Raw genomic sequence first — 22085 nt, forward strand, 5'->3', positions numbered from 1 at the left:
CTAATTCCCCCTTCAGTGACCCTGGGCAAGTCACTGTGTATTTCTGTGTCCCCAAACACCGCATCTGTAAAACAGGGTGATAACTACCCACCTGGTAGGGTTGTCATCACGATCAAATGAGTTGCCGGGATGATGATTACCGTTATTACTGTTATTCGCCTCACACCCTCCACCTCCAGGCTTCCACACCGGGGACCGTTCCTGGTCCCTGCCTCCAGTCTCTCTCAGGTCCCCAGAAACTTTTTTTAAATTCACTTTTATTTTATCAGCTGTGCGACGCATCATGCGGGATCTTAGTTCCCCAGAGATCGAACCCATGCCCCCTGCATTGGAAGTGCAGAGTCCTAGCCACTGGACCGCCAGGGAAGTCCCTGCGGAAAATATTTTTGATCACCTCCCTGTTGTACATGGAATGGCCCTCCAGGCAGCTGGAAAACCAAATTTCCTACAATTGGGTGACTGTGTGTTCCAGGCATTGAAAGACAGAGAAGTGAGGACGGAGACGTGGAGAGACAGGGAGAGAGAAGTGAAGAGAGACACGGAGAGACAGAGACTTGGAGAGACACAGAGAGACGTGGAGAGACGAAGCAAGACGCTAAGCAAGGAGGGTGTGAGACAGGAGAAGCTTGGCTGCCCCTGGAGCCCCGGCCCCGCCTTCATGCCCCGCAGGTGGCCCACCTGGCCCATCTTCCCAGGTACCCACTGCCCCAGCACCTGCAGCTTGCAAAGGGTCCTCTCTGGTGGTGGGATGGGCCGGGACCTCTGCAGCAGGGTGGCTAGGGTTCAGACAGCAGAAAGGACTGGCCAAACTCAGGTGGAGTGTTGGGGACAAAAGTGCCCTGGCCAGCCTCCAGGGCTGGGGTGGGGGGCAGGTTAGTGAGAGGCCCTCCTTGTCCCTCCTCTTTGAAGCCTCTTACTTCCTCCCCCCACCCCCATGACTTCTTGGGCCTCCACCCGGCCTTCTATCCCCGCCACACTGCCCCCCGCACCCCCCCCCCCCCAGCCCTGAGCCGGACGCGTCCTTGGTCGGAGTGGTGGGGGGGTGGGGGCAGGAAGTTCTCGTGTAGCCCGGCAGCGAAACTGTTTATTTTTAGAGAAAATTGTTTCCATAAAGGGAAAAGGCTTTGCTCCTTGCTGCCTCTCCCCAACTTTCCCTACCGCCCCCTACCCGCACCGCCTGGCCTGACCCAGCTCTGTTTTGGGGTCCCCTACCCTGAGCTCTATTCCTCTTTGTGCCCTGTGTCTCTTGTCTCCTCGGATCCTTGCAGGAAGGCTGTCTCCCCACGAGTGCCCCAGCCCTCGGTCCACCTAAGCCCCCATCTGTCCCAGCAGCCAGCTCTTGCCTGGGCTAAGGGGAGGGGGCTCAGGAAAGGTTGGGCCTGTTAGGCTTAGGGCTCCTCCTCGGCCCGGGAGCCTTGTGGAGGCGGGGCTGTGGGAACAGCTGGAGCCTGTCCAGGGGCCGGACAGATGTGCGGGCAGACTGTGAGTTTTGGTTTCTTTGTTCCAGGCTCTGGGGGCTCCCCACCCCTTTCCACAGCCAGGCTGGGTGTGCACCTATGAGAGGGTCCCACGCCCAGGGGAAGGGGGAACTTGCGGGGGGGTGGAGGGGGCAGAGGGGAGAGGTGGCCACATCCCCTCCTCTCCCCCTGCAGATTCCCAACTCGGGGGCGGGGGGGGGGGGGCGCTTCATCACACCCTCTCCCCAGGTAAGCCTCAGCCCGTGCTGCAGGTGGTCTGATTCACAGTCCCCCAAGTGACTCTTGAGGAGCGTCTGCAGGCAGGAGGATGGCCCAAGTCCTGCACGTGCCAGCCCCCTTCCCAGGTCAGGGGTCTCACGGGGAAGAGGGCCCTGCCCTGGGGTTGGAGGTGGGGGAGGGGAGACACGGCCTCGGGGAGGGGAGAGGGCCCTACTTGAGGAGGCTGAGGGTAGGACGCAGCCCTGACCTGAGGGCCTGAAGAGGGACAACTTGGTTCTCCCCTGGAGAGTCTGATGGGAGAGACTGGGTCTTCCAGGGAAGGAGGTTGGTCTGAGTGGGGAGACAGGGTCCTGTCTTGGTTGGGAGGTTGGAGGCACAGCCCTGCCCTGGGAGGGTCTGAGGGGGTGACAGGGCCTTCTTGTCCTGGCCCGGGAAGGCTCGGAGACCGCAGACACAGCTGAGCAGTTGAGCACCCAGTGGGCTCCCATCCTTTGGGCAAATAAGCCTTGACCCTCCCAGGGGCATCAGTTTGCCCCGAGGAGGGGACCGCAGTGTTCAGAGGCGCTGGCCTTTCCTCCCACCCCAGGGACCCCCGGCCCAGCCTCCCCGCCCACCTTCCCCTCCAAGGAGCCCGACCTGCCCTACTCCGTGGAGACACCCTACGGCTACCGCCTGGACCTGGACTTCCTCAAGTACGTGGATGACATCGAGAAGGGCCACACGCTGCGGCGGGTGGCCGTGCAGCGCCGGCCCCGCCTCGGCTCCCTGCCCCGCGGCCCTGGCTCCTGGTGGACGTCCACCGAGTCTCTGTGCTCCAACGCCAGTGGGGACAGCCGCCACTCGGCCTACTCCTACTGCGGCCGAGGCTTCTACCCACAGTACGGCGCCCTGGAGACCCGCGCTGGCTTCAACCCGCGCGTGGAGCGCACGCTGCTGGACGCCCGTCGCCGCCTCGAGGACCAGGCGGCCGCCCCCACCGGCCTGGGCTCCCTGACCCCCAGCGTGGCTGGCTCGACAAGCTCACTGGTGGGCGTGGGGCTGCCACCCCCGACGCCGCGGGGATCGGGACTGTCCACCCCAGTGCCGCCCAGTGCTGGGCACCTGGCCCACGTGCGGGAGCAGATGGCGGGGGCCCTGCGGAAGCTGCGGCAGCTGGAGGAGCAGGTGAAACTGATTCCTGTGCTCCAGGTGAAGCTGTCGGTGCTGCAGGAGGAGAAGCGGCAGCTCACAGTACAGCTCAAGAGCCAGAAATTCCTGGGCCACCCGGCAGGAGCCCGGGGGCGCAGCGAGCTCTGCCTGGACCTCCCCGAGCCCCCCGAGGACCCGGTGGTGCTCGAGACCCGGAGCGTGGGCACCTGGGTCCGAGAGCGGGACTTGGGCATGCCCGACGGGGAGGCAGCCCTTGCCGCTAAGGTCGCCGTGCTGGAGACCCAGCTCAAGAAAGCGCTCCAGGAGCTGCAGGCAGCTCAGGCCCGGCAGGCCGACCTCCAGCCCCAGGCCTGGCCGCCACCAGACAGCCCAGTCCGTGTGGACACTGTCCGGGTGGTGGAGGGGCCGAGGGAGGTAGAGGTGGCGGCCAGCACAGCTGCGGGGGCCCCTGCACAGCGGGCCCAGAGTCTGGAGCCCTACGGGGCAGGGCTGCGGGCCCTGGCGACATCCGGCGGGGCCGAGAGCCCCCCTGTGTTCCGCAGCCAGGAGGTGGTAGAGACAGTGTTCCCAACACCCCCTGCATCCACCAGCAATGTCCACCTGGTAAAGAAGATCAGCATCACAGAACGCAGCTGCGATGGGGCAGCAGGTGAGCCTTAGTGGGTGGGGGCAGATGGTGGAGGGTCCCTCCTTCTTCCTCTGAATGCCGGGGTCCAGCCCCAGCCCTGTCCTTCTACCAGCTCTCAGAGCCTCGGTCTCTCCATCTGTGAAAAGGGGACACTTATGCCGCTGACTCAGTACCTCTAGGTACCATGAGAAGAAATTGGGTGTGTGTTAAGCGTGTGTGCTCATGTCTAGCACATTGTAAATGTCTGGAAAACAGGAGGTATTTGGGGGAGGGTCCCCAAGGCTGTTGGTGGCTGGGCAAAAAATCGTCCCTGATTGGCAGAAACCAATCTCAGACTATGAAAAGGAAATGTGTTGTCCGTGTAACTTAGTGACGGACGGCTTCAGGCGTAGCTGGATCCAGATACTCAAATATCCTCAGGAATCTCTAACTCCCTCTTTCTCTTCCTCTGTGAACCGTGGAGCCTTCTCTCTCAGGCAGACAAAGGTGGCCCCACCACTCCGGGCATCTGTCCTTGCAGCTCAGTGGAAAGGGAGCCCCTCAATCCAGATAGCACCAAGAAAAATCCCACGGGTGGCCCTCCTTGGCTGGCTTGGGTCACATGCCCATCACTGAGCTAATCACTGTGTATCTCACTGCCCAGGCCCAGATCCTGGGGGTAGAGGAGCCCCACCCAAGTCCTGAGGGAGGAAGGGGCTGCTCCCTGGAGGAACTGCTGAGTCCTCATTCCAAGAAAGGGGATGTGGGATGTGCAGAATGGCAGCTGTCCCACCACCGCCGTCCTGAGGCCCCTGGGAGGAGCTGCCAGAATGATTCATAATAATAACAGCTGTTCTTTATCGAATACCAGTCTGGTGCTGAGGGCTCTGATAAGTGTTTCACCTCCAGAGGAGGTTAAGACGGTGGGCTGTGCAACCAGGCAACCTGGGTTCAAATTTCACTTCTCACTGTGTGACCCTGAATGAGAAGCTTCACCTCCCTGGGCCTCAGCTTCCTTATCTGTGAAGTGGCATAATAATGACCCCCACCTCTAAGACTCTTGTGAATTAGTGCATACAGTAAGTGCTTAGCCAGTGCTTGTTACTCCATCTACTAATGATTTTCAGGTCATTTTTTGTTATAGCTGGGGAAACTGAGGCCTGGGGAGAAGCTTCACTTGCCCTGTGTCACACAGCCAGGATCTAAGCCCAGGCCATTCTGAACCTACAGCAAGGCTCAAAGGTGGGGCCCATATCCCCATCCCAGCCTTGAATGTCAGGTGGCCAGAGCCCATGGAGGGACCAGAGGGCACAAGCTGGGGGTCAGGGACCCAGCTGTGTTTTCTTGCTTCCCCGTGTTGTTCCTGGACAGCTCTGGACTCCACCCTTCTGCTCTGTCTATCCCAAACACCCAGCCCTGCGACCCTGGCCCCCAGCCAGAGGCCCCGCCCTGCCCAGCCTCGAGATCTCTTGAGAGGCAACCTCCATTCCAGACATGCCTCTCAGGGCAGCCTTGGGGCCTTCTGCCTGCAGAACACACAGACCTAGCAATGTCCCCACCCTGTGCAAGCTACCGCCCCTGAGAAAGTTCTTCTTTGTGTCTCACTTAACTCCTTCTTGCTGTAGCCAGCCCTAATCTCTGCCTTGCTTGAGTGGAACTGGTGTGTGCTAATTCATTTCGATACCTTCTCATCTGGCAGACATTTACTGAGTGCCTGCTATGTGCCAGACTCTTCTGAGGCACTGGGGACACAGCAGTGAACAAGACAGACAAAAGCCCCTGCGATAAATAAGAGACCACCAAAAACATGTGAAGAAAAATAATTTCAGAGAACACGTTTGGAGCAAATAAAATGGGCACGAGGTGGGTGGTGGTTGGATGGGGTGGCGGCCTGTGTTCAAATTCTGGTTTCCCTGCTCCCTAGCTTTGTGCCCTTGAGCAAGTTGTTTAACCTCTCTGTGTCAAATTTGCAAATTGGGGGTCCTGACAACCTGATGTCACCAGATCAGTGTGATCTTAAATGCATCAGTTGGTGTGAGTGTTCAGTATGGTACCAGGCGCTGGTAGGTTGCTCTTTGAACCAAGATGTGAAAGGAAAGAAGCAGCCGGGTGGCTGCTTGACAAGTGGTTTCTGTTTGTGTATTTGTTTTTCTATTTTTTGGCCACACCACAAGGCATGCGGGGATCTTGGTTCCCCAAGCAGGTATCAAACTCACGCCCCCTGCAGTGGAAGCGTGGCGTCTTAACCACTGGACCGCCAGGGAAGACCTTGATGAGTGTTCGGACCATGTGTTCTTTTAGGTCGGTCAGCTCAATGGGTAGGTCAGGGAGGACTCCCTGGAGGAGGAGGCAGGAAGGAGCCCAGCCTCTCTGACATCTAGAATTTGCTTGCTGCAGCCAAGGGCAGGGAAGGTGAGAGGCAGCCTCCCCCTCAGGCTGGCAAAGGTGGGTGGGGCAGGTAGACGCCTGGAGACCCCATAAAGTCTCATTCACCCCTTACCTTTCAAAGGCACCACAGAGAGATTAGTGGGAGAAGGGGTAGCCAGGCAGGTGCATCCGTGAGATCTCTCCAAGGCTTTGAAATTTCCTGTGCTCCTGTTTGAAACATAGTCCTATGAAAGCAATTCATATTGTTTGTGGAAGGTTTGGAAAGTACAGACGAATCTAGAACACAAAATATAAGCCCCATAAACCCACCACCACCCAGACACAGCTGCTGTCAACACTTTTGCTTCTTTCCTTCTGATATTTATTTATTTATTTATTTATTTTTGGCTGTGTTGGGTCTCATTTCTGTGCGAGGGCTTTCTCTAGTTGCGGCGAGTGGAGGTCACTCTTCATCGCGGCGCGCGGGCCTCTCACTGTCGCGGCCTCTCTTGTTGTGGAGCACAGGCTCCAGACGCGCAGGCTCAGTAGTTGTGGCTCACGGGCCTAGTTGCTCCGCGGCATGTGGGATCTTCCCAGACCAGAGCTCGAACCCGTGTCCCCCGCATTGGCAGGCAGATTCTCAACAACTGCGCCACCAGGGAAGCCCCCTTCTGATTTTTTTTAATGCAGAAAATAATATGTATTTTTCAAGTCTGGCAACATATAGCTGATGGAATTTGTTGTGTTGCTTTATTTTATATTTAAAAGCATTTAGGTAGCCCTTACAATGGGCCAGGGCATTATTTGATGCCCTTTTTGTATTTTAATTCATTTACACCCCCAGCAGCGCTATGAGGTGGGTAGTGTTTTTATCTCCATTTTACAGATGAGAAAACTGAGGCACTGGGAGGTAAAGGAATTTGCCCACAGTTTTCAAAGCCAGGATTTAAACTCTCTGATTTCTTTAATTTAACATTATCCCAGGGCCATTTCATCACATTGTTAAAAATTCTTGGGGGAATTCCCTGGCGGTCCAGTGGTTAGGACTCTATGCTTTCACTGCCAAGGCTGTGGGTTCAATCCCTGATCAGAGAACTAAGATCCCGAAAGCTGCAAGGCGCGGCCAAAAAAAATTCTTGGGACATGCTATTTATTTTTTAACAGCCGGGTGACTCTTTACTGTCAAAGATGCTATGCAAATGTCCTTCTATGGGAACCCTTGATCCCCCCCACCCCCTTTTTTTTGGACTCGCCAAGTGGCTTCCAGGGATCTGAGTTCCTGGAGCAGGGATCCAACTTGGGCCCTCTGGACTGCGGAAGGGCATTTTTAAGGACCATGATGTCTGTTCCCAAATTGCTTTACACACACACACAAACACACACCCTCCGTGTACAGGTTGGCCAAGTGATTTAAATGTGTTTTTTTTTTTTTTTTTTTGTGGTACGCCGGCCTCTCACTGTTGTGGTCTCTCCCGTTGCGGAGCACAGGCTCCGGATGCGCAGGCTCAGCGGCCACGGCTCACGGGCCCAGCCGCTCTGCGGCATGTGGGATCCTCCCGAACCGGAGCACGAACCCGTGTCCCCTGCATCGATAGGCGGACTCTCAACCACTGCGCCACCAGGGAAGCCCCACATTTTTAATGTATACATTTTGATGAGTTTGGCTTCTCAGTTCTGCCTTTGTAGCACTTAAGCAGGTTTAGCCAATGCATAAATGAAAGAGCATGGCTGTGTACCAATAAAACTTAACGTGTGGACACTGAAATTTCAATTTCCTATAATTTTCACGTGTCCCAAAGAGAATCCTTCTTTTGATTTTTTTTCCCAACCATTTAAAAATGTAAAAACCGTGTCCATGGGCCGTGATTCAGCCACCGCTGCTCAGTCATACACCTCCACCCCACTGTAATATCTTTCCTTGCCACCCATCTTCCAGAAGCTTATTTAGATATTTGAGTGTTCTTGAAAACTATGCCCTATGCTTGTTTAATTTCCTAAAATGGTATTGTGCTTCAGGGAAAAAAAAAATCTCATTCTGTTTCTTATTTTTTCCTCTCTACACACTATTTTGGAACTCTCCACCCTGATGTTTATAAATCTGGTTTGTCACTTTTAATGACTGCGTAGATTTCTGCCCTAGGTACGTGCTACACTTTCTTATCTGATCCCCCCCCCCCCCGCCCGCCCCCCGCTTGGTGGGCCCCTGGGTTACTTCCAGCTCCTGGCCGCTTTGAACAGTATGGCGCCATCCTCACATGTCCCCTCTGGTGGGCCTGCTGGGTCACAGGGAATGTACAACTTCACTCCAGATTTTGTCTTATCCTCTTCGGAAAAGGTCTCCCTGTCCACGTTCCCAGCGGCCATGCTTGGGCCTGAAGTGCCCACTTCCCTACATCTGCATTAACATACAGTTTTACCTATCTTTCTAATTTTTTGCCCATTTGACACTGGTGCAAGGTGGTATCTGCTTGTTTTTTTTTTCGTTTTTGTATTTTTTTTTTAATTGGGGTAGAGTTGTTTTACGATGTTGTGTTCGTTTCATATCTCCTTGTTTTAATTTGCATTCCTTTGATTTCTGGTGAGGGTGAGCATCACCATATAAGTTTAACAAGAATCCTTGGTGAGTTGCTTAGTTTTAGCCTTTGTCCATTTTTCTTTGGGTAAGTTTGAGATGTGCCTGGCATATTTCAGAATAGAGGTTGGCAAACTACAGCCTGCAGGGCCAAATCCAGCCCACTGCCTGTTTTTATATAGCCCATGAGCTAAGAATGGTTTTTATGTTTTTAAATGGTTGAACAATGTGAAAAGAAGAATAACATTGTGTGATATGAGCAAAATTATATGAAATTCTAATTTATTAGAACACAGCCACACCCACTCATTTATGTACTGTTTAGGGCTGCTTTTGTACTATTTGCAGCGGACCTTATAGCCCGCATAGCCCAAAATATTTACTATCTGGCCCTTTACAGAAAAATCTTGTTGACTCCTATTCCAGAAAGTAATCCCTTGCCTGTTTTTGGTATTATGACTATCTTCCCACAGCCTGTATTCTTCTGTAGATTAACTTTGTCTAAGAGTTTTTTTTTTTTTTAACCAAATAGAAATCTTCATGTTGATGTAGTTAAACCCATCGTATTTTTCTTTTTTTAATTTTTGATATTTTCTGCTTTATTGAGATATAATTGACATATAACATATCAGTTTAAAGTATACAAAGTAATGATTGGATATACGTACATACTGCAAAATGATTACCACAATAGGTTTAATTAACATCCATCACCTCACAGAGTTACAGGTTTTTTTTCTCGTGATGAGAACTATTAAGATCTCTCTTAGCAACTTTCAAATATACATCAGAGATATTGCGGGTTCGGTTCTAGACCCCCTGCAGTAAAGCGAGCCACACATTTTTTTGGTTTCCGAGTGCATATGAAAGTTATGTTTACACTGTAGTGTAGTCTATTAAGTGTGTGGTAGAATTATGTCTAAAAAAATAATGTACATACCTTAATTAAAAAATACTTCATTGCTAAAAAACGCTAACCATCATCTGAGCCTTCAGCGAGTCATAACATTTTTGCAATAGTCACATCAAAGATCACTGATCACAGGTCACCATAACAAATCTAATAATGATGAAAAAGCTTGAACTATTGTGAGAATTAACAAAATGTGACACAAAGATACAAAGGGAGCAGAGGCTGTTGGAAAAATTGTGCCAATAGGCTTGCTCGATGCAGGGTTGCCACAGACCTTCAGTTTGTAAAATAAATGCAGTATCTTCGAAGTACAATAAAGTGAAGCCCACTAAAAGAAGGTATGCCTGTATCTTATACCTGGAGGTTTGTACCTCTGGACCACCTTTACCCATCCCACCCATCCCCTGCTTCTGGCAGCCATCAATCTGTTCTCTGTATCTCTGAGGTTTTTCTGTTTTGTTTTTGTTTTTTTTTATTCCACATTTAAGTGAGATCACTTCATACTTTTCATATATGGTTAGTGCTCAGAGAGCTTTCTAAAGGGATCTTTCCCCTTCTTGAGGCCACTGACATTCTGCCTTCTTTTCTTCCTGTAGCTTTGTCATTGTGCCTTCCTATTAGTCCTTCGGAGTTTATTTTTTTGCATAAGGTGTGAGGTAGGGATCCAGCCTGATCTTTCTTGGGCAGAGTAAGCTGCTTTCCCTACACCACCCCACAGAGCTCACCCTTGACCACTGATTTGTGGAAAGCCCTCTGCTTTACCCCAAGTCCTTTCAGACAGGGTCTGTGCTGGAACTCCTTTCCTTTGGCCCATTTCTTCTTGCAACCATGCCCTGCTGATTTAATTATTGTGACTTTGGGAATATGTGTTACTCTCTCCTAAGCCAGCTTCCCCATCCCTGCCCATTTCTGTAAAATTAGCTGGCCATGGACTTTTGTTCTTCTTATAAATTTTGGTAACAGTTTGCTCCATCTCCCAGTAGAATAACAATAATAACTGTTAACAGTTTTGTTATTTTAGTGTTGCGGTGTCTGACCTTGAACTTCTCAAGCTGGAAGGAGCCATGCTTTTCCCTCCGGGCAGAACGGGCCATACAGCTGCACCACTTCACCTTTTTTTTTTTTTTTTTTTTCACATTTTAAAAAATTGCGGTAAAATACATATAACATAAAACTTACTCTCTTAGCCATTTTTAAGTGTCCAGTTCAGTGGCAATAAGCACATTCACACTGCTGTCCAACCATCCCCACCATCTGTGTCCAGAACTTTTCCATCTTCCCAAATTGAATCTCTGCCCCATCACACACTCACTCCCCAGCCCCTGGCACTCACCATCCTACTTTCTGTCTCTATGGATTTAACTCCTCTAGGAACCTCATATAAGTGGATTCATGCAGTATTTGTCCTTCTGTGACTGGCTTCTTTCACTGAGCATTGTCTGATTTCCTGAGTAACAAACATCCCAGGTGTTTACATCAGGAGGCCTGAGTTTGGGCAACCGTGAGACCGTGAAGTGGCCCATCTGCCTCCTGATAAATTCCACTCACATAGTGCTTTTGTTTGTTTGTTGGATGTGAATTTATTGACACGGTTTAAAAAACAATCTGGAGATTCATGTAAAAACCCGGTGTTTGCTCTTGGTTCCCCATGGGAGTTGGAGCTCCCCGCTCAGGAATCCGCCTGGCCCGACTGGGCTGGGGCGCTGTCGGAAGCATTCATGGCCAATGTCTTATCCGTTCTACGTGCTTTACTTCTGCTGAGTGTTTACTCCCCGTTCTTAGCTCAAGTTGAGTGTTGCCCATGGACTTGAGGAAGTAGTTACTGTGGATGTCAAAAAAAGTTAACCGTTAAAGGGAATTAAAATGAATTGGTCTGCAGAGCCCCCGGCCTGTTGGCAGGAAGGGGACATCCTGGAGAAGTGGTGACACAGGAGCCACACGTGGCCTGGCCGGGGCAGGGGTTGGGGGAGGAACCTGAGTGGGTTCCGAGACCCGGGCAGCCACTCCAGGTGGCAACTGGACTTTTGTTTCTAGCTCCAGGCTGGTGATCCGGGGCTGGAGCTGTCTGCCAAGCCCACTCCCGTTTGTGCAGTGGGCACCCTTGGGGCCCAGGTCCTATAATGTCACCTTTGTTCTCAGACCAAACTGGGCGGGGTTTTTTCTAATGATGAAAAAATATACATAACATAAAAGGTATCATTTTTGCCACGTTTGCGTGTCCAGCTCAGTGGCATTAAGCTCATTCACTTTGTTGTGCAACTGTCCCCACCCTCCATTCCCAGAACATTTTCATTGGCCCAAACTGAAACTCCACCTGGGGCGGGGGGGTTTAGTTTTCACTTTCTAATAGCCCTTATTGTTTCTTTTTCATGATTATTAAAAGGAACACCCGCTTAATTTCTTTTTTTTAATTTATTATTTATTTTTTGGTTACGTTGGGTCCTTGTTGCAGTGCGCGGGCTTCTCATAGCAGTGGCTTCTCTTGTTGTGGCGCATGGGCTCTAGGCGCGGGGGCTCAGTAGTTGTGGCTCGTGGGCTCTAGAGCACAGGCTCAGTAGTTGTGGCACACGGGCTTAGCTGCTCCTCAGCATGTGGGACCTTCCCGGACCAGGGCTCGAACCCGTGTCCCCTGCATTGGCAGATGGATTCTTAACCACTGCGCCACCAGGGAAATCCCCTGCTTTATATTAAGTAAAGAAGAAGGAAGTGAAATACAAAATGTTATCTACAGCACAACCCTACGTCTGTTAAAAAAAAGTATAGTATTAAATCTTATCAAAATATAGTTTACAATTCTCTTGAATTAACAAATGCTCTTCAAGTGCTCTTGATGTGCAGGTGTTGTTCTAAGCTCTCTCCCTCACATTACTGTCTTCAGTCTGCACAATGCCATGATTGTGTAGGAAATGGTGTTTGTCCAAGGCACAGAGAGGTTAAGTGACTTGCCTGAGGTCACACAGCTCTTTTGTGGGAGATATGAGTCCCGACCATGACCACTACGCTTGGCTATAGTTTCCAGACACTACTTAGTATGAAGTCGGAGGGGGTCACAAGCCAGGATTATGGGGTCTCGTAGTCTTCCCTGACCCTCACCCGCTGCGAGGCAGGCAACAAACCAGCGTTGGAATGGATTCTGCTACTTGTTTGCTGGGTGACCTCAGGCAATCTGTGTGCCTCAATTTCCTCATCGGTAAATAATCCAACTTCTGCACGGGCTGGGAAGATTTGATGAAATAATGCAAGAATTAGCCCTTGGCCTGGGGTATGTGACCCAGCCCCCCCGCCAGGAGGTAGCTGTTGTTACTGTTCTTGTTTTGCTATTGTTACCCACAGTAAGCACGTCTTTTCCTGCCCCTTCAGGTCTCCCACAGGCTCCTGCAGAGTCATCCTTGTCACACCCGGAGTCTGAGGGGGACTCCCTCGCGCAGCCAGAGAAGAACACAGGCCTGGTGCCTGCCCACGACGCCACCAACAGGGAGCCTACCAGGCAAGCAGCCCCACAGGAGTTGGAGTCAGAGGAGGCCGGGGGTGCAGGTAAATGGGGGCGGCCACCGAGAGGGTCAGGTGCCAGAGGCCCGGCATGGGGTCTGGCTTTGGGAGACCCTCACGACACCACGCTCCCCCACCAGGAGGGCCCCCGGCAGGTGTGCCATCCATCATGAAGCGGAAAGAGGAGCCCGCAGACCCCGAGACCCGCCGGAGGAGCCTCCAGTTCGTGGGGGTCAACGGCAGGTGAGAGAACCTGGTGTGAGCCCCTCACTTTATGGTTCATTCATTTAACCAAAGCACAGTAGACAGACGAGGAAACGGAGGCACAACGAGGCCCCGTGGGCTGGCTCCAGAGGCTGTGCTGCAACCACTGTACCACACTACCCCTCGGGAGGTGCCGGACTCGGCTCCCTGCCCTGATGGAGCTCCTGGTCCGCTGCGATCTTGGGCCCTAATAGGCGAGATCAACACGACATGACTGGAGCAATGATGGGGGATGCTCAGGCAGTGGGGGGACCAAGGAAATAACTGACGGAGGGGAGCACATGTGCTGCAGGACAAGCAGAAGCTTGCGAGGTGCAGAGTGGGAGGGGTGGGGTCTCCTGATGGAGGACACAGCCTGGATAAAGGCTCAGGGGTGGGAGGAAGCAGTGACGTGAAAAATGGGAGGCCTGGGGCTTCCCTGGTGGCTCAGTGGTTGAGAGTCCGCCTGCCGATGCAGGGGACACGGGTTCGTGCCCCGGTCCGGGAAGATCCCACATGCTGCGGAGCGGCTGGGCCCGTGAGCCATGGCCGCTGAGCCTGCGTGTCCGGAGTCTGTGCTCCGCGACGGGAGAGGCCACAACAGTGAGAGGCCCGCGTACCGCAAAAAAAAAAAAAAAAAAAGGGGAGGCCTAGGGAACCGGGCCAGTTGGGGGCCTTGAATGCCAGGCCCAGAAGTTTAGATGTGTTTGTAGGTAGCAAGAAGCATGAGGGTCCTATTTGCAGTGGGACAAGGGTCTGAATCAGTATAACACCTGTGTAAGGAGCAAAGTGTAAGAGGTACCAAAGGGTGGAAGGGAAAAGCAACGTCCCTCCCTGGCCCCCCCAAGCATGATCACAATCACGGCCAGTGTTTGTTGATCACTTACTGTGTGCCAGGTGCTATAAGCTGCATCCCTGGAGCCCTGTGAGCTAGATACTGCCATTACCCCCATTTAACAGATGGGGAAACTGAGGCCCAGAGAGGTCAAATGACCCTCCCCACCACCTGCAGCGTCTCCCCCAGGTATGAGTCCTCATCCGAGGATTCCAGCACAGCAGAGAACTTCTCGGACAATGACAGTACAGAGAACGAGGCCCCAGAGCCGGAGGAGAGGGTTCCGAGTGTGGTTGAAGCCCCCCAGCTCAGGCCCAAGGAGACGGCAAAGGCCAAGATCAGCCGGGAGGAGTGCCAGCTGTCCCGGGAGTCTCAGCAGGCGCCCACAGCTGAGGGGGCATCGGGATCAAGTGCGGAAGAGGAGATCCGGTCAGTTTTCTGTGTGGGAGGGATTTAGGCAGGGCCTGGGGTGACCTCAGATCCCACCATTCAAACCCTCTGAGGGAACCTCCCATTAGTCATGCCCACCTTAGTCTGAATTAGTGAACAAGCACTTTCTCCTTCTGGGCATCTGAAGGTCCGGAGGCTTTGATAAAGGGCCTGATGGGGGCAATTTGGGCTGTTCAGGTTTGGGTTTAAGGGGCAGACCAAGTTTGTCCTTAAGCAATCCACCTTCTTTGGGACATTTGCCACACCTGTCCATCCTGTGTATGTCTCTTTTTGTTTTTCCCCTGATAAAAAAAAAAAAATCTGTCCTCAGAGAAAGATTTTCCATCTGCCACTGGCCACTTGGAATAAATTTTGGCCCACGTGTCCACTTTCTCTTGTGGTCTGTGTGCTCCCCATGTCTGCCCCTTGGGGTGCTGTGTAAAATTATGTCCCCAGGGAAGGGGGTCTGAGATTCTACCACTCAGGTGAGCCCTGGCAGGACTGGGTGAGTGCCTTGGTGGAGAGTGTTGAGGGCCTCTCCGAGCACCCCAGCTGGATGTGGGGAGTAGGGGGCACCCAGGAGGCTGAGGTGGGTGCTTCCAAGATCAACTCCCCGTTTGTCTGCCACCAGCAGGATGGAGCTCAGCCCCGACCTCATCTCAGCCTGCCTGGCCCTGGAGAAGTACCTGGAGAACCCCAATGCCCTCACCGAACGGGAGCTGGTATGGTGGGGCCCTGGGCCTGAAAGCGGGGCGGGGAGGGCTTTGTCCCTTCCACCCTCACCCTGGCTTCTCCTTGTGCTTTGGATCATGGGGACCCCAGGATCCTAGCTGGGAGCTTGTGGGGGGCTCCGAGGCTTGAGTCTTGGTCTTTGGAGAGGCTCCAGGGAGGCAGGGAGGGGCCAAGGATGATTGCCCGCCGGCAAGCCCAGCCTTGGTTCCTGTTCCTTCGGGGGCTTGAGGGAAGGGGCTGCCATATTTCCCTTGATGGGTGTCTACACATGCCTTTGAAGGTCACATCCAGGGTGGAGATGCTCACACCTTCTTCTGGGGGTGTACCTGGTACTGCAGTGTCTACACTTCCCTTTAGGGTTCTTGTACAGGGCAGGGGACACTGCATTTTCCTCCAGGGGGGCTCATTGGGGTGGGGCACCCATGCTTCCCCTCAAGGCTCAGGTTCAGGGTGGGGTGTCTGCACTCCCCTTGGGGGTCTTCGTCTGGGATGGGGTGGGCTTCCGTGGCCCTCACACCCCTTTCCTTCCCAATCTGCATCCAGAAAGTGGCCTACACCACGGTGCTGCAGGAGTGGCTGCGCCTGGCCTGCCGCAGCGATGCCCACCCAGAGCTTGTGCGGCGCCACCTGGTCACCTTCCGGGCCATGTCGGCGCGGCTGCTGGACTATGTGGTCAACATCGCCGACAGCAACGGCAACACTGCACTGCACTACTCCGTGTCCCACGCCAACTTCCCCGTGGTGCGGCAGCTGCTCGACAGCGGTGAGCCAGGCGGGGCGGGGGCCGTGGAGACACTGCCCTCCTGGTCTGTGGGGGAGGCCACCCTCATAGTCTGATGGAGGAAATGCTGCCCTCCCCGTCTGATGGGGGAGACGCTGCTCTCCCAGTCTGAGGTGAAGGGGATACAGGCCCCACCTGTGGCCCCGGTGTACTGGAAAAGGCAGACATGGTCTTAGGGAAAATATGTGGCCCTTCCCTCCCCCCCCAACCAATGACCCCTGTATAATGAAAGTGACACCTCTGGAACCCTAGTCTGAGGGAAAGACGTGGATGTGGCCTCTGGCCTGGGGCTTGGAGAGAAGATGTGGTCCTCAATTCGACATGAAGAAATTTGCTTTCCCCTAGTGTAATGGGGAAGACATAGCCCCCTAGTCAGTCTGATGAAGGAGGCAGAGCCCACAGTCTCATGGAGGAAACTGACTAGGGACTCTTCCAGATCAATGGGGGAGACATAGGTTCTCCTTTCAGCCCTAAATGTGGGTGCCAGCATCCAGGGGGCCCCAGTCTGATGGACGAGGCACAGTCTACACCTTTAGGAGCCCCTCCCATAATAGAGATGGAGACCCTAGGCCAGAATGGGGTTCTCAGTCCAAGAAAAAGGAGTAATTAGGCCAGGCCTAGACTGCTGGAGGAGGCATGATTCCCAGTGCTCATTATGGTCGTGAACAAGGCTTCCAGGCTGATGGTAGAGACATGACCTGGTCCTCGGGGACTACCCCCCCAGCCTTAAGGCAGACCTGGCCAGCATCGGGTGTGTCTGAGGCCTGTTGTCCTCCCGGTCCCCTCCCCTCAGGTGTCTGCCAGGTAGACAAGCAGAACCGCGCCGGCTACAGCCCCATCATGCTCACCGCCCTGGCCACCCTGAAGACCCAGCATGACCTCGAGACTGTCCTGCAGCTCTTCCGGCTCGGAGATGTCAATGCCAGAGCCAGCCAGGTACGGGCCCTCGGCGCTGCAGACCGGGATAACTCTTCCCATTTATTAAGTCCTGGCCATACCCAAGCCCAAGGGGAGAATCCCCACTCCACAGGCAAAGAAACCAAGGCTCAGAGACGTATTCATTTCCTCAAGGTCAAACTAGAGGAGGGGGGGACTTGAACCTGGGGGTCTAGCTCCCCATTCTTTTTTTTTTTTTTTTGGCCGTGTCACATGGCATGTGGGATCTTAGTTCCCCAACCAGGGATCTAACCTGCACCCCCTGCAGTGGAAGCACAGAGTCTTAACCACTGGACCTCCAGGGAAGTCCCGAGAGCCCCATTCTTTTTTTTTTTTTTTTTTTTTTATTTATTTATTTTTGGCTGCATTGGGTCTTCGTTGCGGTGAGTGTGCTTCTCATTGTGGTGGCTTCTCTTGTTGCAGAGCATGGGCTCTAGGCATGTGGGCTTCAGTAGTTGTGTCATGTGGGCTCATAGTTGTGGCTCGCTGGCTCAGTAGTTGTGGCTCACTGGCTTCAGAGCACAGGCTCAGTAATTGTGGCGCACGGGCTTAGCTGCTCCGTGGCATGCGGGTCCTCCCGGACCAGGGATCGAACCCGTGTCCCCTGCGTTGGCAGGAGGATTCTCAACCACTGCGCCACCAGGGAAGCCCCCGAGAGCCCCATTCTTAATGACCTGCCTGCCAGGGTGCCTCTGATACAGAACCTCATGGGTGTGGGAAGACATGGGGGTCCTCAGCTTTCCTTAAGCAGACACCATCCCACATCCTGCTTGGTAATTTATTGACCAGCAACTGGATGCTGGGGACTTAAATGTTTGACAAGCAGGCACAGTCCCCACCCTCCCAAAGCTCACTAGCCAGCCAGGAGCTCCAGGAGCTCACGCATTGGAGGCTTAGCAGGGGTTTGGACCCAGGGCTGTGGGAAGCCACCAGGGCAGGGGCGAGGGCTGCTTTCTGGTTTGGAATCTCCCTTCGGCTGTATGTTGGGGAGCAGAAGCTGGGAGACTGTGGAGGTGACTGGGGCATGGATGGGTATCTGGGCAGAAGAGCAGGGCACCCAGGACCCCGTGGGAATAGCAAGGAAGGGAGAGATTAGCAGCAGCCTTACCGCAGCAAAGGAAAAGGGGGAGGTGCTGCTGTGGTGCATAACAGGCAGACCCTCCTTGCTTTTTTACTGATTTTTTTTAATTAAAATTTTTTTCTTGGTGGCTTACTTTTTTTTTAATTGAAGTATAGTTGATTTACAGCGTTGTGTTAGTTTCTGGTGTACAGCAAAGTGATTCAGTTTTACATATATGTTCTTTTTCAGATTCTTTTCCATTATAGATTATTGCCAGCTATTGAATATAGTTTCCTGTGCTATACAGTAGGACCTTGTTGTTTATCTGTTTTACATATAGTAGTTTGTATCTGTTAATCCCAAGCTCCTAATTTATCCCTCCCCCCACCTTTCCCCTTTGGTAACCATAAATTTGTTTTCTATGCCTGTGAGTCTGTTTCTGTTTTGTAAATAAGTTCATTTGTATCATTTTTTTAAATTCCACATATAAGTGGTATCATATGATAATATTTGTCTTTCTCTGACTTACTTCGCCTAGTATGGTCATCTCTAGGTCCACCCATGTTACTGCAGATGGCATTACTTCATTCTTCTTTATGGTTGAGTAATACTCCATTGTGTATATATGTACCACATCTTTATCCATTCATCTGTCGATGGACACTTAGGTTGCTTCCAAGTCTTGCCTGTTGTAAAAGTGCTGCTATGAGCATTGGGGTGCATGTATCTTTTTGAATTTGAGTTTTCGTCCTTCCAGATGTATGCCCAGGTGGTTTACTTTTCTAAAAATTGAGGTGAAGTGCACATAAGATTAACCCTTTTAAAGTGAACAAATCGATCCATAATGCTGTGCAACCCGCATCTCTGTCTACCTCCAGAACATCTTTACACCCTGATAGGAGACCCGGCACCCACAGCTGTCACTCCCATCCTCACTTCCCCAGCCCCTGGCCCCCCTCCAGTCTGCTCTCTGTCTCTATGGATTTGCCTGTTCTGGATATCTCATATAAATGGAATCATGTAGTATTGTGTCCTTTCGTGTCTGGCTCCTATCATGGAGCACAATATTTTCAAGGTTCATCCATATTGCAGTATGCTTCAGGCCTTCATTTCTTTTTAAGGATGAATAATGCTCTGTAGTATGGATATATAAATTTCTTTATCCATTCATCCGCTGATGGATGTTGATTTTTTTTTACAGTGAAGTTTAACTGGCAGACAGAAAAGTGTACAACTCTTAACACATTTTACTTACGTTTGCACCTGTGAGTTAGGAATCTGATTTAAGTGGGCATAGCCGTGGGGAGGCACAGAGCTTCTCCCCGAGGAGGAGACATTTAAGCTGAGACCTGAGGGAGGAGCCAGGAGGAGGAAGATGGATCAGCAAGTGCAAAGGCCCAGTGGTAGGAAGGATTATTTGAGATACAGAAGGAGGCCCGTGAGTGGAGGTGCTGTTAGCGCCAGAGTACTCAGGAACCATGGATGGTTCCGGAGCATGGGTGTCATGCTCTGGAGGCTGCATGATCCATAAGCTGTTCCTTGCCCTACCCAGGCGGGGCAGACAGCCCTGATGCTGGCGGTCAGCCACGGGCGGGTGGACGTGGTCAAAGCCCTGCTTGCCTGCGAGGCGGACGTCAACGTCCAAGATGATGACGGCTCCACGGCCCTCATGTGTGCCTGCGAGCACGGCCACAAGGAGATCACGGCGCTGCTGCTGGCTGTGCCCAGCTGCAACATCTCTATCACCGACCGCGTGAGTCCCCACCCAGGCGCACTCCGGGGAGGGCGGGAACATGGTGCAGGGTGTCAGCATAGCAACTGATGCTTTGCAGGACGGGAGCACGGCTTTGATGGTGGCCTTGGATGCAGGACACAGTGAAATTGCATCCATGCTGTACTCTCGCATGAACATCAAGTGCTCGGTGAGTCTCGGCCCGGGCAGGGCAGCGGGTGCGGGGCTCTGGGAAGGGATGGTGTATGGGGACCATCCCAAGGGCTGCATGGTCAGCTGCTTGTTGAACCTTCACGGTGCCCCCGCGAGGAAATAAGGCACGAGAGCTGAGACTGCATGGTTATGGTTGGCATCACGGTATTCGAACCCGGATCTGTCTAGCTCCAAATCATGCTCTTAATTACCACACAGAGGACTTTGGCATGCCTCCCAAAGCATGATTTCTGGAACCTTCCACAATAACCCAATTCAGTTGCATAAAGTACTGTTACTATTACCATTTCTCAGGTGAGGAAGCTGACGCTTTGAATGGTTACACTCCTGGCCCAAAGTCTCACAGACAGGAAGGGGCGGAGAGACCTCGGGGTCTGAATCCAGACCACGGGCAGGAGCCCTCTGCCCCCTCCTCTTCACCCCTACCTTGTACCTGCCCCGGCCTCCCCAGGCACGTCTGGGGCCAGGTTCAAGGGTGGCGTGGTGGGCGTCAACCACAGCGATTCCCCAGATGGTCTAGGAGAGAAAAGGTTGCTGAGACCAAAGCCATTTGGGTCCTGACTGGCTTCCAGCTTCTTCCTGAGGCTCCGAGTCTTTCCGCCTTCACTGCGTAGGGTGTCGTTAGGACACCTGAGCCTCAGTTGTGGTGCTTAGGGGATCCCCTTGGGATCAGCTGTGGGCCTTCATGTCCTCAGCTGGAAAATGGGGGGTGATGGGGCTGGGTGGCGTCCTGCTGTCTGATCTGTGGTCCTGCTTCCCAGGGCTCCTGAGGGATGAATCCCACTCTTCCATCACTGTTCCCCTGGACCATTGCCGCTGCCTCCACTCTGCTTCCCTGGCTCCCACCCTCACTGTCCCCTCCACTCTGTTCTCCCCACAGCGGCCAGAGGCCACTGTGAGCACCTGAGTCGGGGTACATCCCTCCTCTGCTCACAGCCCTCTGTGGCTCCCACCCCACTTAGAGAAAAAAGCAGAAGTCATCTCCAGAGCACACCAAGCCCTGCTCAACACCCCTCACCTCCCCCCACTCTCTTTCCTCTCCCCCTCGCTCACTCTGCTCCAGCCACACTGGCCTGGTCGCCGCTCCTGCCTCAGGGCTTTTGCACTTGCTGTTTTCCTCTGCCTGGAACGCCCTGCCCCTTGGCTGGACCCCTAACATCCTTCAGCTCAGACGTCACCCTCCCCAACCGCCCACTCTCCACTTTCACTGCCTTCCACCCCTTATCCCTCAGGAAAAACCCTCCACTGCATTCATCTGTGAGCTGCTCCGAAACATCTCCCCGACGTCACCTCCTTGAGGCCAAGAAACCAAGGCCTCTTGTTCACTCACGGCAGGCGCGGGGCCAGCCAACAAAGTCGGCGCCTCACAGCACAGGAAAGGATGCCAAACAAAAGGAATTCTGCCTCTCGTTTCAGTTTGCCCCGATGTCGGATGAGGAGAGTCCTGCGTCATCCTCCGCAGAAGAGTAGCCGTCAGAGGGGCCCGAGGCGCCTCTCCCGGGGGCCAGGCAGCCCCAGAGCGAACCATCCCTGGTCCCTCATCCCCTCCCTGGCCGGCCCCCACTCTACCCACCAAGGCCCAAGTCTCAAATGCAAGTGGGGTTTTCTTCGGCTTCCCCAGGGAGCCCCCGACAGCTCTGAGGCTTCAGCCGAAAGCAGGTTTTTTCCCAGTACCCCGGCTCAAAGCAGCCGCAGCGCAGACCGAAGCTAAATTCTTATATAAACTGGCGCCAGCGGCTGATGCTAGGGCGTGGGTTTGCGAAGAACGCTGAGAACAATCCACTGGCAATTAAGGATGGAGGAGGGTGAGAGGGAAAAATATTGGATTTCTGAATCATGTTCGGGGAAGGGGGGTAAAATTTGAAAGTCACTGGAATCGCATATTTTCATTTTAACTCTCAACGTGATTACGCACGGATCACGTATGGAGTGGCCTCATGCGCCCCCCGCTCGCTCCCCTACATTTAACTGTTCGGTATATAATAGCATTTTGTCCACTTCCCCCTCCCCAGACGGTTTTCTTGGTGGAATTTTCTTCTGGTCTCTTCACAAAGCAGACCCTGTCTTTGTCACCCGGGGCAGGAAGTTTAGTCGTTTCTTCTGCCTTCACGTGGCCACTGCCAGCGTCTCCCACGCCCTCATTCAGGTGGGGGGCCTCAGGACCCAGCAGCCAAGGTGTGCAAGTAGTTCATATCGAGAGATTACCCAGAAATCCGTCCCCTCCCCACGTGGGGGCCCTGGCACATACTCGTTTTCCTAGAAAATCCTTTAGATGTGGAGATGCAGGAAATGAATCCAGTCCCCAGAGTGGTCCTTGCATCCCTAGGCTT

At 53.2% G+C, this 22085-nt stretch overlaps 1 protein-coding gene across 2 annotated transcripts; it reads left to right on the plus strand.

Moving 5' to 3' along the window:
• Positions 1 to 1785: 1785 nt before the first annotated feature.
• KANK2 (KN motif and ankyrin repeat domains 2) lies at positions 1786 to 21225 on the plus strand. Of its 2 annotated transcripts, none has more exons than XM_065874463.1 (11): positions 1786 to 1822; positions 2284 to 3495; positions 12666 to 12866; positions 12926 to 13037; positions 14062 to 14301; positions 14936 to 15023; positions 15577 to 15796; positions 16608 to 16750; positions 19363 to 19563; positions 19643 to 19732; positions 21172 to 21225. In XM_065874463.1, exons 1-11 carry the CDS (start codon positions 1786 to 1788, stop codon positions 21223 to 21225), a joined length of 2598 nt encoding a protein of 865 aa, XP_065730535.1. The 2 variants fall into 2 exon arrangements, with proteins under 2 accessions (XP_065730535.1, XP_065730537.1); XM_065874465.1 differs by having other exon boundaries at positions 12666 to 12839; positions 12935 to 13037.
• Positions 21226 to 22085: the final 860 nt, after the last annotated feature.

This window comes from Phocoena phocoena, chromosome 3 (genome assembly GCF_963924675.1).
Source record: "Phocoena phocoena chromosome 3, mPhoPho1.1, whole genome shotgun sequence".
NCBI classification, from domain to species: Eukaryota; Metazoa; Chordata; class Mammalia; order Artiodactyla; family Phocoenidae; genus Phocoena; species Phocoena phocoena.

Bases quoted from the DNA above. Each gene is read 5' to 3' on its own strand.
- KANK2 (XM_065874463.1), top strand. From the start codon at position 1,786: ATGGCCCAAGTCCTGCACGTGCCAGCCCCCTTCCCAG. The intron at 15,797-16,607 runs GTGAGCCAGGCG...CCCTCCCCTCAG, and splicing joins GCGGCAGCTGCTCGACAGCG to GTGTCTGCCAGGTAGACAAG. The intron at 16,751-19,362 runs GTACGGGCCCTC...TGCCCTACCCAG, and splicing joins TCAATGCCAGAGCCAGCCAG to GCGGGGCAGACAGCCCTGAT.